Source organism: Mauremys reevesii, linkage group 7 (genome assembly GCF_016161935.1).
Source record: "Mauremys reevesii isolate NIE-2019 linkage group 7, ASM1616193v1, whole genome shotgun sequence".
NCBI classification, from domain to species: domain Eukaryota; kingdom Metazoa; phylum Chordata; order Testudines; family Geoemydidae; genus Mauremys; species Mauremys reevesii.
Genome location: NC_052629.1, coordinates 40,059,897 through 40,075,857, shown reverse-complemented (window position 1 = coordinate 40,075,857; position 15,961 = coordinate 40,059,897). Strand labels below are relative to the sequence as shown.

General features: G+C 43.1%; 1 protein-coding gene across 1 annotated transcript in view; it reads right to left on the bottom strand.

Annotated features, from left to right (window-relative positions):
* Positions 1 to 13,197, bottom strand: part of PALD1 (phosphatase domain containing paladin 1) — a 193,793-nt gene extending 180,596 nt beyond the window's left edge. The window contains exon 1 of the mRNA XM_039482388.1: positions 12,948 to 13,197. Coding sequence (XP_039338322.1) covers positions 12,948 to 12,961 — 14 coding nt within the window. The 5' untranslated portion in view covers positions 12,962 to 13,197. The remainder of the gene's footprint in view (positions 1 to 12,947) is intronic.
* Between the last annotated feature and the right edge of the window lie 2,764 nt (positions 13,198 to 15,961).

The window sequence follows — 15,961 nt, the reverse complement described above, 5'->3', positions numbered from 1 at the left end:
AGTTTGCACATTGTAACTGTACTCAGTGAGACTACATTAACAAAAAAATAATTTTAGATCAAATTTAGAGATCCATTTCCCATTAGTACTGTCCACTTCATGCCAAGATGGAACCTGTGGTCAAACTCCATTTTTTAATGGTGCTGTCTATGTTACTTAGGGCTGCAAATAGAGACGATTGCTCACTAATCTGTTCACCATTGCATAGTTCTCTGTTTTCCTTTCAACACCCTGGAAGTCTACTACACACACACTTTGTATCTCCAGTGTCTCAGATCAGCTACTTCAATGGCTGGTGACTGCAGGGAACCTAGGTTCCAATACAATGTTAAGTCTCCCGCTCCCTGGTTTGGTGGGTGCACAATACTTGCTTCTGCAGAGTCACTACTGACAGCTGCTATGTGAACAGCTTCTGCTAGCTGATCAAAAGATGGCACAGCGTGGGAAGGAGAATGCTCACCTGCTACAATGGTGGTTGCCTAAAGGCAAAAACAGAGCAAGAGCTAGGCATAAGCAGACCAAAGGCTATATTGCTTAGGGCCCCAAGCAGCAAAAGTGGGTGCCATTCACTTTTTTTAAATATGTGTTGTTTGTGGATGGGCCCCCAATGGGCTAGCACCACCTCTGGGCAAAAATATTATAAGAGAAGCAGATTGATGGTTCTCTCAAAATGAAAAAAGGTGGAGAGAACCTCAGGATTCTGGACTAGATTTAGTTGTACTGAAAGAATATTTCAATGGCTGAAGGCAATCACAACACACATACACATTCCCTACAATTCCTGAGTTCCTGTGTGCCTATACAGGGAGCATATTGCATGGTGTCAGGGAATCTTCACACAGAGGAGCCAGGTAGCCATCTCTTCTCTCCCCACCATGCCCAACTGCAGTACTCTAACTTCCCTGCTCTCTTTCCTCTATGCTTCCCATTTAATGGAAAGGCAAACAGCAAGGCTGTCCCTATCTTGCACAATAGAGGGAAGTCACATTCCTATGGAACCAGGTTTTTCCCCTATACCCTACAAAGTCCTAGCACAATGCCACTTGTATCTTGCTGCAGCTTACTATCACCCATTATAGCTGATTCACACAAAAGAAACAAAATCTTTAAGTTTTGTTTGTTCTCATTTAGGGTTTTCTTCTTGCTTTTACTCCTGTCCCTGTGTGATCGGGGTCCCAGTGGGGGCCAGCTGAGGTCACTCAATTAGGATGAACTGCAAAGAATGGGGCAGATAATCCCCAAAGCTGGTGGATATTTTCAATACTTAGATTTACCAAGACAGCATAAAACAGCTTCTTTATTACCTCACTGGTTGTCCAGAAGTCAACAACACAGTTCCCTTGAAGTAACCCAGCCTCAGGCCTCCATCCAGATATCTTCATTATATTTGACTTGGGTTTCTGAAAATCTGATTTTATCATATAAAGGAAAAGGTTCTACCAATCCCAAAGGATCAGCCACATTACCTCCCAGGTTAATGGATATTCCAGATCTTACCCAAATACACGCATGCAGCCAATTCTTATTAACTAAACTAAAATTTATTAAAAAACAAAAGAAGAGTATGGTTAAAAGATCAATATACATACAGATATGAGTTCAATTCTTGAGGTTCAGATTCATAGCAGAGATGATGAGCTTTGTAGTTGCAAAGATTTCTTTTAAAATGTAGTTCATAGGTTAAAGTCCATGTCCAATATTATATCTAGGGTGTACCAGCTTAACTGGGATCTCATCCTGCGACTCAAACTTCCCCTGATGAAGCTTAAGCAGATCTGAGATTAAAAAGATCAGAACCAAGGATCTTTTATACAATTTCAGGTCTTCTTTGACAAGTTAGAGTCCCTCGGGGAACAATAGGCCCTTATTTCCTAAGCATCCATCATTATAATTATTCACACAGATTAATTAAGGCAATTTATCCATCAGGCAGTCTATCACCGGTACTTAGCTATACGAATTAACATAAGATAATCACCTATTCCTTCACCATTCACCGATGATTTGCTATACATTTCAAAGAGATGAATACAGAGATATCCCGTGGTTATACTTCATTTAAATGCTAGGATGTTCTTTTGATCTTTGAATGATCAGAACACAGAACAGACAGTGACTGTTGATTACATTGTTGACCACTACCCATACATATGTAAAAACATAAAAGTTATCTCCCCACATGTCTTTAAGCTTTGAATTTGAGTCATTTATTTTGCACGGTGTTTAATCCTTGCTGGCCGTACCTCACACCCTGATTTACATTCCTTGTCCAACATTTTATTTTGACTGCAAGTTCTTTGTGGAAAAGATGATCTAGTCTTCTTATCTGTAAAGTGTCTAGCACTGGTGTTATATAAATAATAACCATCATCACTTAAATGGAAAAATATTATTTCAGTGATGGCAAACACTGGTGAGCCACAGGCAGGAAGGGTCAGTGATGCAAGAGACGGCAAATAGGAATGAGCACTAACCAACAAGAACCTCAGCATGGCCAGGCAGAGTTTCTTCTAATGAACAACAGCAAGTGAAGTATTCAACACACTCCACATCTCCGTCTATTCTTATGATCCTGACCTACGAAAGACAATATGATCTCATAATTAGATCAAAAGACTTGGGACCTTCTGCATTTTGTTCCTGACTCTGACATTTACAGACAGTATCAGTTTGAACAAGTCACTTAACCCCGTTAGATAGATATACTGCAATTTATCCACTGCATGCGACTGGTGACGAATGGCTAAAAACTGGGGGTTTTTACATCAAAATTAGTTTTGTATTTAAATTGGTTATTTTTTAATTTTTAATTGCTTAAATAAATATGTATAAATAACTTACCCTTTTGGTTAGCGTAAGGAAGCACCAAGTTTAGTGTGAAGGCTTTTTTGGTTGCAAATCAACATGTTTTAACTGTTACCAACTAATGAGAATTAAGCTCTCTTTTAGGTTCATAACGAAAAAGGATAAGCATAACTCAAGTCAATAATTTAAATCAAGGTTTCCTGCTAGCTAATTTAAATTCTAATTAAAATTAGTGATTTACATCATTTTGATTTAAATCAATCAACCCTGGCCTGTTGTGAGGCTGTTGTAGAGCACTTTGAGTTCTCCAGAGAAGAGGCACTACTGGAAATGGAAAGTACTATGAACATTCTTAAAGCTTTGGAAACAATTCAAGTAAGATCAGAGCTGCCAGAGGAGACAATGCCTTTGCATCCAGGATGGGCCATCCTGATTATTACTACAAAAGTCTTTTTTCTCCTGCTGATAATAGCCCACCTTAATTGATTAGTCTCGTTAGAGCTGGTATGGCAACATCCATTTTTCCATGTTCTCTGTGTATATATATCTTCCTACTGTATTCTCCACTGCATGCATCCGATGAAGTGGGTTTTAGCCCATGAAAGCTTATGCCCAAATAAATTTGTTAGGCTCTAAGGTGCCACAAATACTCCTCAATCCTTTTGCTGATATAGACTAACACGGCTACCACTCTGAAACCTGTTTCCATCTCAGTCCCTCATCAGAAACCTCAAGTGAGGCAGCCAATTTTTGCCTGAGTACAGATTGATGAAAGGAGAAAATTCAACCAGAAGTGAAGGGGCAGGAGAGGGTCATTTCAGCTCATATCACATTAGGGTGACCAGATGTCCCGATTTTATACGGACAGTCCCAATTTTGGGGGACTTTGTCTTATATAGGTGCCTATTACCCCCCACCCTGTCCCAATTTTTCACACTTGCTGTCTGGTCATCCTATATCAGACACACAAGGACTCCCATCTATTATCCTGCTTAGTTCTACTTGACCACACAGATTTAAATCCTCAGTCACAAAGACAAGAACAAGACACAGCTCCCTCTGAAGCCAATCACTGCTGCTCCTAAATCATCCAGAGTGGCTGCTGCCCACTGACATTTCTTGGGCAGCATTCTTAACCTGGGTCTCAGAGAGCTAAAACCAGTCCCAAGATCTTCTAGATTGATCTAGACATGGTTAAATGCTGAGGTCCATTCTATCAGCATATGGTGCTAATTTAAAGTTCTCTCTTTCTCTCTCCCTTCCCTGCCCCAACCATGTCAGAGATTTTTAATTTTAGGAAATTTTATGGGTAATTTCAGAGCCTCCAAATTAAGAATATACTGAATATCCTCTGTGGATATTATGCCTCCTTTGAAGACACTGTCAGTTCACACTACAGCTGCCCAGCAGAAGCCAAATAAATATTTATAGACTACCACAGGCTAACGGAAAAGAAAAATAGTATTAACACATTAGATGTCAGTGGGAGTGAGGGAAAGGAATGTAAACGGAGCCCAGATGCAATCCGAAAATGGTAAGGCTGGAAGATGGGGCTTAAAAGTTTGTTAATATGATGCATGTGCCAAGGCTACTAGATAATAACCAGACTCCCTACCTTGCCGGCTGCTCTAGGAATTGGTTTACTTTAAGCAGGGATGAAAACTCCTTGCTGGGCCATAAGAGCACATTGACCACAGCAACAGTTTCATTGTCATAGCAAAGCCAACAACAACAACTCCAGTCAAGCCAATTAGACCATGTGGCCTTGTTTAAAAGCAAAGGGATGGAAGCTAACAGGACTCAGGGTTCAAATCTGGATTCTCTGCCAGGCCTCTGGCCCTCTGGCCCTCTGGATGACTGGAGGCAAATCATCTATAGCAGTGTTTTTCAAAGTTTGGGTTGGCATGTCAGGCACTAGGTCGTCTTGCTCAGCATCCAGGGACCCTAGTACATTAAAAGTCCCGTCGGCAGTGATGCCCAGCTAAGGCAGCCTAGTGCCTACCTGTTCCGACACTGTGCTGCGCCCCAGAAGCAGCCAGCGGTGTGTCCAGCTTCTAGGCAGGCGAGGCCACGGGCCTCCGCACGCTGCCCCTGCCCCACGCACCCACTCCACACTCCCATTGGCCAGTTCCCAGCCAATGGGAGCTGGGGGTGCCTTCAGGTGAGAGCCGCACAGAACCGCTTGCATGCCTCTGCCTAGCAGCCGGACCCGCTGCTGCTCCGCAGTGCCAGAACAGGTGGGAAGCCTGCCTCTGCACCCTGGCTGTGCCACTGACTGGGAACCGCCGGAGATAAGTCCACACCCCAACCCCACACCCCAATCCCCTGCCTCAGCTCTGAGCCCCCAACAAACCCAGAACCCCTTCCTGCACCCCAAACCTCTCATCCCTGGCCCCAGCCCAGAGCCTGCACCCCCAGCCCAGAGCCCTGACCCCCTCTCGCTTCACAACCACCTGCCCCAGTCCTGAGCCCCCCTCCAAACCCGGAGCCCCTCCTGCACCCCAAACCCTTCATCCTTGGCCCCAGCCCAGAGCCTGCACCCCCAGCCCAGAGCCCTGAGTCCCTCCCGCACCCCATCCCCTGCCCCAGCCCAGAGCTACTACCACACCCCGAACCCCTCATTCCTGGCCCCACCCCGCACCCCAACCCTCTGCCCCAGCCCTGAGCCCCTTCCACACCCCAAACCCCTCATCCCCAGTTCTGTTGGGTCACGGGCATCAACAATTTTCTTCAACTGGGTCCTCAGAAAAAAAATGTGAACACCACAGATCTATAGTGCCCCAGTTAGAGAATGGACTAGAAAGCAAGACCCTCCTCTGCAAAACCAGGTGCTGCTTCTAACTGAGCTTCCATGGGGAAATAAACAACAAGAAAAAATAGGAAAGAGGAAAAAAAAATTGAGCTTTCATTAAGTTCTCCACAGGGAATACACACTCACTGATAAGCCAAAACATTTACAATCCTCCTTTGAAAAGTAAGTGATGGACAAGAATTAGACATATGGGACAAATTCAATGGTGATGTAAACAATGGTGTACATTACATGTAAGCGCAACAGGGAAAACTGCCAATAGGAAGGTGTAAGAATGTAACAGAGGTGGGAAAAAATATCACATTTTAATCTGCTGGTGGGGAACTACAGCAGCATAACAACAAGAGCAGAATGTTAGGAATGCAACAGAATTTTTGAAGACGTTTCAAAGGAAGACATAGTATAGAAATAATATACACATTAAATAGCTGCTGCATTGTATCCCAGATCTAACTGCTTTTTGGGGAGAAGGGGAAGGAAATTTCTACAATTTGTAAAGCTCTTTGTGATTATGTCTCTCTCACACCCACCTGTATTTATATTTCTATTGTCTTATCAAGGATCACATAACGTTAATGATGACATAAAAAATATAAATGTAAAAAAATTAGTAAAACCAAAATAAACCTAATGTGCCCCTCTCTCATTTGTTACTTATGTTGTGGTAGCATCTAGACGCCCCTGTCATAGATCAAGGACCCTATTGTGCTAGATGCTGTATAAAGAGAACAAGAAGTCTCCCCCTCACCCACAAGAGTTTACAATCCAAGAAGAAACACTGGACATTTTAGCCTTTCAGCTTCAAAATCATTTTTCATCATTTCTTTTTTAAGAATCATGAGAAAGTGTTGAGTTGTCACTGGCTCCCCTCCCTCCAATTTACACCCAGTTTGCAATTGTCTGAGCTCACCAAAATAGATCATTGGTTTATTACACTATAGAAAACATCAATCCCTGGAGAAACTTTAGCAGTAGAAATGGTTGAGAAAGAAACGGGGGAAATTGCAATATTTCCCTTTTTCCTTCAAATTTAGAAAAAAAAATGACAAATTCGATAGCTGGCTAAAAAATGGGCAGGGAGTAGAGAAAGAAGGGAATTTGCAAGAATGTCACCAACATTTTTCCTGATTGTTCTTTCCCAAAATTTTTGCTAACATTTCAGAATTTTTTCAACCAGCTCCTTTTAGTGGAGGAGGGAGAATGTTTGTGTTTTCCCTTTTTTCTCTCTGTTTTTTTTTAAATTGGGTCTGTTGCCAGACTGTTTCTAAGCAACAGAGCTTTCCTCTCATAGATTTTGTGCCATGATACTATTTATGAAGCTCAAGTGCTGAGAAAAGAGAAGAGCTGAGCATAAACTTTATATATGAAAAGAAATCTTCATATTCAAATACTTTGAAGTGGAAGAGAGGGGATATGTGAAGTTAAAGTTCTATAAAAAGGTTTTGTCAGCAAACCAAATGTGTGTTTTATCTGCTATTTAGCAGCATCTATTTTGAATTTGATATTTCCCCCATCCTCTGAACCCCAGAGGTTTTGTTATTATTATTCAATCCTCTAGGCAATGATTTTAAAACCAATCCATAAAAATCCATTATTGACAAGGACTGGGCAGGGAGCCCTATCTATAACAAAAGCAGCTGCAAATTATAAAGGATGCAATCGAATCCAAAACTGTTAAGAATGGGGAGCCTTAAATATTAAACATGCCTGGACTCAACCCAATTGATCATGTTGATGTGCACACCACACTATTTTCTACATAATATAACTTCGTCTTTTTTTTACTGGAATGCGTGTTACTACTTTTTTTATTATTATTATTTGAATAACAGTTGCACCGAAAGGCCAGTTTTGCTGATGCTCTTACTGCTGAAAACCTAACTGCAGAGTAGTGGAGCATGCACATTAGCGCTACGCCGGTGCACAGAGCACTGCATGGTCCTCAACGGAACAGTGTGCCACCAAATGCACAGAAAAGAGAGAAATGTACACTTTTTCTCCAGTCCTGCTCTGTCCTCATTATCTATGGGGCTACCCACAACAAGAACTAGTAGGAACAATATTTTCAGATGGAAATGTGATTTTCATATTGATAATGTTCCTTTAAGGGACTTGAATGCTATACAAGATAACATATAGATAATGCATAGAATTCTGCCAAGGGCATTGCCAAAACAACAAACTTCAGAAGTGAAATCCATCCATGTGTATAATGTTATCTGAGTCAGCTATATAATGACTGGCCATCACCCATCCATGTTATTTCCATGGTTTATTATGAATACTGTAGTAGCCCCAGAAACTCTTTATCCTCAATACCAGCCCTCAACAAGAGAGGAGAAAGTGAACAAGGAGACCAAATTTAAAAGAATAGAATGCAGACAACATAGCTTATTGCTGAAGACCACAAGATCAGCTTGTCCTGAATTTTGTACATCTTTTTAGCAGAGTCATGCAGTAGCAAGCAACTCCAAGGAAACTGAGCAGTAGTCAATAAATCAAGGATCATAATTCCCTGCAGCCAGCATGAGATGCACAATGAGTAGCTCTACGATGCTACAAGTGTGTGGATTTGAGTATTTCAGAGGCATCACTGACATGCAGTGCACTGTAGACAACCCCAGTGCACTGCATGGCCATGCAGCAGATTTGGGTTCAATTCCCAATCTTCCACTCCCAAGGCCAGCAGGAACTGGAACTAGTGTGACCAGATAGCAAATGTGAAAAATCAGGACGGGGGGGGAATAGGAGCCTATTAAGAAAAAGACCCAAAAATCAGGACTGTCCCTATAAAATTGGGACATCTGGTCACCCTAACTGGAACTAACAACATTTCAAGCTTCTAGCAGCTGAGGGAGCCAGTCAACGATTCCTCTGTCTGTTTGAACAACTGAATTAGTACATTCCACAAGGAGTCTACACCAGAGTGACAGGGGATGCAATATGAAAACTCAAGGGTGCAGTGTAAGCAGGGTCGTCGGGGCTCTATCAAGAATGCAAAGGACTGTCTCTTTCAAAATAATACATTTGGTCTCATTCCAAAAGGTTTCTCCTTCTCAGAACATGCACCTGTTTCCTTAAACTGCTATTCATCATTTGACACAGGGCATGTCTGCACTTAGAGCGCTGCAGTGGCACAGCTGTACCAGCTGTAGAGCACGTGTGGTGAAGATGCTCTATGCCAACAGGAGAAGCTCTCACGTCGACAGAGCGCTGTGCAAACTAGCACTTATGCTGGCATAATTTACGTCACTCAGAGCAGTGGAATATTCACACCCATGAGCAACATAAATTTTGCTGACATAAATGGTACTGTAGTCTTAGCATAAAGCTGTCATTTTCACAGCAAGAAGAATGTGTAATTGTATCACATTCATTCAGGAATTTTCCAAAATATTCACTGTTCAATAACAACGAGCAGTTCCAGATTCAGATGGCTGATGTAAATTCATTTGACTCCTGCTGTGATGTGAACATTGATTTTTTTCCATCAGGAGCAGTAAAGATGGTTTTGTAATTGGGGCTTTGCTTATTCATGGTGGAATTTCTTTTAGAAAAGGAGAGAAGCAAGATGTTCAAGGCTGAAGTTGCCATTCTCTATTTAGCCCACTGCATAAGGGACATGTATCTCCATAAGAAATTATGGCAGCTGATCCCATCAATTCTATTAGCCAAAATGTATAATGAAAACAGCCCAGGCACAGCACTATCTCTACAGAGAAATCTAAGGCTTACAGATTGTAGATTACAAGGAAGTCATAGGCAGCTGTGAGGCAAGAAAGCTTGACTGCTCTCTGTTCATCTTAGAGAGATTGTTAAGTTTACGGGTCTGTTGCATCTTACGTGCATTTAACATGCACAATTTCAGCTTTATGCGGTTGGCAAAAACAAACAAAAAAAGAGAGAAAAATAACAATTTAAATACTGTTTCTGTAGTGCGGGCGATTCTGCCCGCCATTCAACTCAATGTAATTTTGATTAAGCGCGTAAAGCAAAAACTGTGTAAACTGCGGAATGGAACCCCCGTGTAAGATGAGACAGACCTGTACTACTATATAAAGTAAGAGGCCAATAAGCATTGGCTAGAGTCAGGGCTAGTGTAGACATCAAGACAGTTTCCACACACTCAGGGAGCACTTCCAGGGCACCTCAATTCTTATCAGTAGGACCATTGCCTTTCCTCTCCAAGGAACTCACACAGTTCTGCTAACATACATCAGTCTTGACCTGCAAAGCCTCCTCCTGCTGCCATTTCAGATTTGGCTTTCCCCTAAATAGATTAATAGTCATGACAAAGGGTGTGATGGTTCTGCAATATGCACAAGTGTCCACTAGGGGTCAGATTAAGATTACATCCATCTGTGCATGGACTCTCAGATTCCAAATTTAAATCCTCTAAGGACTGTGCCTGACAGCCACCACAAGGCTACACTACTATGCCACCTAGCATTCCTAAGGATATCATAGAATCATACAAGTGTACGACTGGAAGGGACCTCAATAGGTCATCTAGTCTAGTCTCCTGCACTCAAGACAGGACTAAGTAATAATTATGATTTCTGACAGATGTTTATCTAACCTGTTCTTAAAAACCTCCAATGACAGAGATTCCTCAACCTCAAAACAACTCAGAAAACAACCACTTCATTAATAATATTGAAGTTGTTATTGAAGCACAGTGCGTGATACTTCCAGACTTGCTTCAGTTACAAATTATAGAATACACTCGACAGTGTTTCTCTAAACTTTTTTGTTACACCACTTAAAACTTGTAGTTCATAAATTTAAAACATAATGCTTTAACTTGCAATCTTGTTTAAAAATATTCTATTCAGGCCTTTGCCTGCGATAGTTGTTTTTACACTATAACCTCTATGAATGTTGTTTGCCCTGTAGTGACCCCTGTTGGAAAGTTAAAGTAAGGCCATCCCCCATAAAGCACACTTCAGGTATTTACATAGGTATTTCTCCTCAGAAAATGTATCGTACAATAATTCAATAAGTACACCAGTGGAAATGTGTTCAGGCTGGAGGGGAATGTCATTAACAAAATGAACAATTTTTTAGACTGCGTCCTCTTAAATCAATATAATCAGATTTTAGGGTTTGTTTTAAAACTGCGTAAAGATTATGTATAATGTTAACCACTAAATACAACTCTGTTTAAACACATGCAGAATACAGAATCAAAGATTAAGTCTGGTGCTCTGCCTTTCTGGATGGTGGCACAAGTGCTTCTACTGGAGAAAGTAGGAAGGATAACTTCCATTGAAATCCGTGTGTAAGAGCCCAATATCTCTGTGGATCTAGCCCTAAGAGACTAAAGGGGTTTATAGATTGAGGACACAATGCTTTAATGCAACAGTGGAAAATGGGATGCCAACAGAGGAATTCAAAGAAAAGAGAAGTGGTCAGAGTAATGGACAAGGAAGAAAATCTTAGAGAGAGAGAGACAGACAGACAGACAGACAGACAGACTTGGGAGTCCAAAGAGGAGGAAGTTGTAGTAGTATCAAGATGACAAGAGGCTGTGCCAGTTTTATTTGCAGGGATGAGACTGTCTGATCCTGTTCCCTCCTCAGAGTGAAATATAGTTACCGTACATCCTGCTTGAACCAAGAATAAGATGAAACCTCATGCACTGTCAGAAGTTTCTGGGTGCCCTTAGTTACTGACCATATCCAGCTAGTTGCCTACTGTATATGCCACTTAAGTGTGGGCCAGTGACCAGCAGGAACAGTAAGAGCACCTTAAAAACCTGGTATCGGTCCAGTTCCTAGTGGACAATAGTGCACATCATAAACCAGGGGTGGGCATACTTTTTGGCCTGAGGGCCACATCGAGGAATAGAAATTGTATGGCAGGCCATGAATGCTCACAAAATTGGGGTTGGGGTGCAGGAGGGAGTGAGAACTCTGGTTGGGGGTGTGGGCTCTGGGGTGGGGCTGGAGATGAGAGGTTTGGGGTGCAGGAGGGTGTTCCAGGCTGAGATCAAGGGGTTTGGAGAGCGGGAGGGGAATCAGGGCTGGGGCAGAGGGTTAGGGCGTGGGGAGAGGCTCAGGGGTGCAGGCTCCGAGCAGCACTTACCTCAAGCAGCTCCCGGAAGCAGTGTCATGTCCCTTCTCCATCTCTTATGCGGAGGCGCGGCCAGGCAGCTCTGCACACTGTCCCATCCGCACACATCACCCCTGCAGCTCCCATTGGAGCATGTAGGAGCTGGAGCGAGGCCATGCCGCGGCTTCCAGGAGCCACATGGTGCAGCCCCCAACCCAGCGCCCCGGCCAAGCCATGTGGTGCAGCCCCCGACCCAGCACCCTGGCTGGAGCGCCAGAACAGGGCAAGCCTCAGCCCCTGCTTCCCAGCGGGAGCTTATGAGCTGGCTTAAAATGGCTCGCAGGCAGGATCCAACCCATAGGCCGTAGTTTGCCCACCCCTGTCATAAACACTCTGCCACACATCACTGACGTCCATGATGGCATTGATAACTGAGTGGCCAACAACTGAAGGGGCACAAAAATTGAACTACCCTTTTGGTCCAGTAGAGTGATGGGGAGGAAGAATACACATTGGGGACTAGTGTAGAGGTAACTCTTTCAGAAAGGATCTTAAATGCAAAATGTTGTGCCCCTGCTTGTATCTCCAAATACAACACAAATGCCAACCCCACTAATCAGATTCATTTCCCTCTGCTGCAAAAGTTTCAAAGTAGGTCTGGGTGGTTTGATTTTATCAGCCATTCCCAAGAGAGGCTTGGAATATTTTTCCTAATATATTTAGTGAAAGGGATATTACATGTGAAAGGAGCAAGACTGACACTTACATAATTTGGGGAAGAAGATGATCACCCAGCTAGGGCCCTATCGAGTTACCGTTTTGAGGGGGCAAGAAAGAGGACAATCAACACACTGTCTGACCAGAGGGATGTGGTGTTGCAGGAGGGGGGGGAAGAGAGCATACCAGAGACTGCCCGATAGGAGGAGCACACACACAGGAACCTTCCTCAAACCTGGGTTTTTGCTGGAGGAAAGTTTGCAGCGTGGAATGTGCTGCCTACGAGAGCTCCCCCTGCCCACCCAGCCTCCCACAAATACCCCATACTGCTCAGCCCTGCCTCCTCCCAGGGGCGGCGAGAGAAACCCCCAAGCGGCCGCAGAGCCAGGGAAGAACGAGGCACTGGCCCCAGTGCAGCACCTAGAGCAACCACGCTCCTCTCCGGGGCTCTAGGAAGCTTGTGCATCTAACCCAGGGCAGCTGCGGCTCCCCTCCGGCCCTCGGGGCGCTGAGAAGCGGCAGCAGGAAGGGGCTTCCCAGAGACGCGTGGGGTACTCACCGGGGCGGCAGCATCCCCCGCACTCACCGGGCCGGGGGCAGAGCGCACCAGCCGGGCACGCTGCAGCAGCCTTTGTCTCCGACTCATCGACTTTCTTCCTGGCCTCTTCCCAGCGTGCTGGGAGCCGGGCGGCCGGCGGTGCTCTCACCGCCTCGGAGGGACCCCGCCGCCTGCCTTCCGAGGGGAACCGAGCTCTGCAAGGCGGGTGCCACACCGCAGGGAGACAACCCCCGGCGCCGGCCGCCTCCTGAGCATGCGCCGTCTCCCAGCCACAGCTGCAACAGCTGTGCTCCAGCACCGGGGCGGAGAGCGCTGCCCACCCCCTCCATCTACACCCACCCCCTTCTTTCCTTCCTTACGGCGGAAATAAGTGAACCGACCCGATCCGCTTCTATCTGACCCAACATTAAAGTTTTTTTTTAAAGAAAGAGAAACACCACCACCAAAAAGCACCACAAAGTTCTTATCTACTGAAACGTTTCCATGTGTGATGGCATGATTCCGTTTAGTATTCTCCCTGATAATCATTTATTTTATTAGTGATGATATTTTTATTATTCCGACAAACAATCCCCTGCAATATTTTCCACTCAAATGTGGTCCCGCTGGGTGCTGTTTGGGAACCAGAAAGTGCACAGCATCCCGTTTGTGTCGTCTAAGATGAGACAAGTGCAAAAGCAATTAAGCAGTGAACAATTGTTACGTTTATTTTGGTTTAGGGAGTCTAAACCACCTTTAGGTTAGGTGTGAGTAATAACTGTTGAAGATTTATTTTTCTAATATAGGGTGTTTAGCCTGAAAGTGTCCCGTGAAGTTAAATAAAGGTCACAGAATATGAATGAATTTCCCTGGTGTCCTTTGGAATCATATCTATTGCTCCCCCACCCTTCCTTTGGGCCACTGTGCCGGTGGGGAAGGAAAAGAGGACAGCCCTTGATTTCTCCTGAGTGCAGATAACACAATTCTGCCTGGTCCTTACAGAAGCCTGTGAGAGAGGAAAGCTGCTCCTACTCTCCCTCCCCCCCCCATCACCCAGCCTCCATTGTGCACTCATGGAAGGGCCAAGCAAGAATCTGGCATATAGTTTACTTTTGAAAAGTGCTATTATTTGATTATATTTATTATTTACATCTGTAATTCCAAAGGTGTGCTTGCTGCTTTACAGACATATATAAAGAAAACACCCCTCTTCTCAAAAGAGTTTACAATCTACATGTAATCAAGCAAAGGTGCAGGGATGAGATAAAGGCAAAGTGGCTCTATGTTTGGCACATACCTTGTGAACTGCATTCTCAGTGGTTTTGCCTTCCTTGGGGGGAAAGCTATTATGTACATCTGAGAGCTGTAAACAACAAGGAGGAATGGGGTGACAATAAGCAAAGATCAATTTAGGATCAAGTTCTTAACTGCAATATGAATAAGATGGTGGAATAGTCCCCCAAAAAGAAATGGCAGAAAGTCTCATCACTTGAGGCCCTTAACACTGTACTGCACAAAGTACTGAAGGTATGTATGCTAACAGTCCTGCACTGATAGGGATAGATCTTAGACACTAAGTACACATTTCAAGCTGTTAGCAGGCAATGATTTGAGATCTGACACACTAAAATGGGAGGAAAATTAAAATCAGTATCAGAATACATTTCAGAACACAAGAAAGTATTTGAATGATTAAAAAAACAGGAGAAAAGGATTAAATTTAGTGTATGCACTGCAAATGGTGTGGCCCAATTATTAAATGTAAATATTTAAAGGCTAATAGTTTTAAATCTACAACAGTAAACTGTTTATTCAAATGAAAAATTTTATTTGGGGATTAGAGCTATATTGTTTTCTTAAACTCAGAGGTAGCACTCTGTTTTGATTTCTATTTTAGTTTTACAGCAAACCGCATTGAATTCCATTCATCAAAGAATTAATCTACTGACTTTTCCCCCCATCCTTCCATGCACCAAAACAAACCCCAATAAATTATTTTTTCCACCTATTTTCACCTGCTTTTGTTGTTGTAGTAATAAACACCAATAAATTCCCAGGAAAATTAAATAAAATTAAAACTGAAAACAAGGGGCCCTATCTATGAAGGACTGTGTGTCAGGGAACAAAAAACTCTAAAATGAAACCCATGGAGCCAAATCTATAGATTTATCAGCTATTTCTCTACATATTTTCATACTGTTCATTGATATTAAACATATCTAGGAATGTAGTCAGTGAAATTCCTTATGGAAGAGGAAGATTATTATTTTGTCCTTTCTTAGATATACACAGAGTTTAATTTTAATGAATACCAGTACTTTTTTGTTCTCCGTATGTACTCTGCCTGAGAGATCTTTCACAGATTTTGAAAATATTGCAATATTCTTCCATTCTGCACTATCCAAAGTGTGAGTTTGTATTAAGGAAACAGGCTTGTTCTGTTTAGTTTTCTTATTGCAAAGGCAAATGACAAAATATGAATAGTGAGCCTTGATTTTCTACATATTCATTTCTGCTATATGCCTTTAATATCTTTTCCCTCATACAATGTTAGAGGCCTCAGGAGTGCAAAAGATCCATTCAAATGGATCTCTGCCTCCATGCAGAGTCTTAAATTAAGTCACTAGTGCAAGGGTCCACCTGTCTAGAGCTGCCTGGAGACTGGGACCAAAATCTGTAAGCAGCTGTTCCTTTCTAAAGCATGCTATTGACTATGTACTTTACATCATCATTTATTTTACTGACATTTAAGTATTGTACAGCAGAGAGAAGTATATACATTAATAGAAAGTGCAACAGAAACACCCAAATATTGAAATAATAGCTTAATAACCAGAGAGTGTGAGGAAAACACTTAATGCTCTCTCATGGAGTAAAGAGAGAATCATTACTAAAAAGAAAATTGGTTATAGCAGCATTTACTCTGTGTTTCCTCAGAAGCTGCTGCTGTGCTGCAGTGGGAGTACTGGGTGGTCCCCAACACGGTGCCCGCGGGCGCCATGGTGCTCGCTGGGGCATTTATGTGCACCCACCTA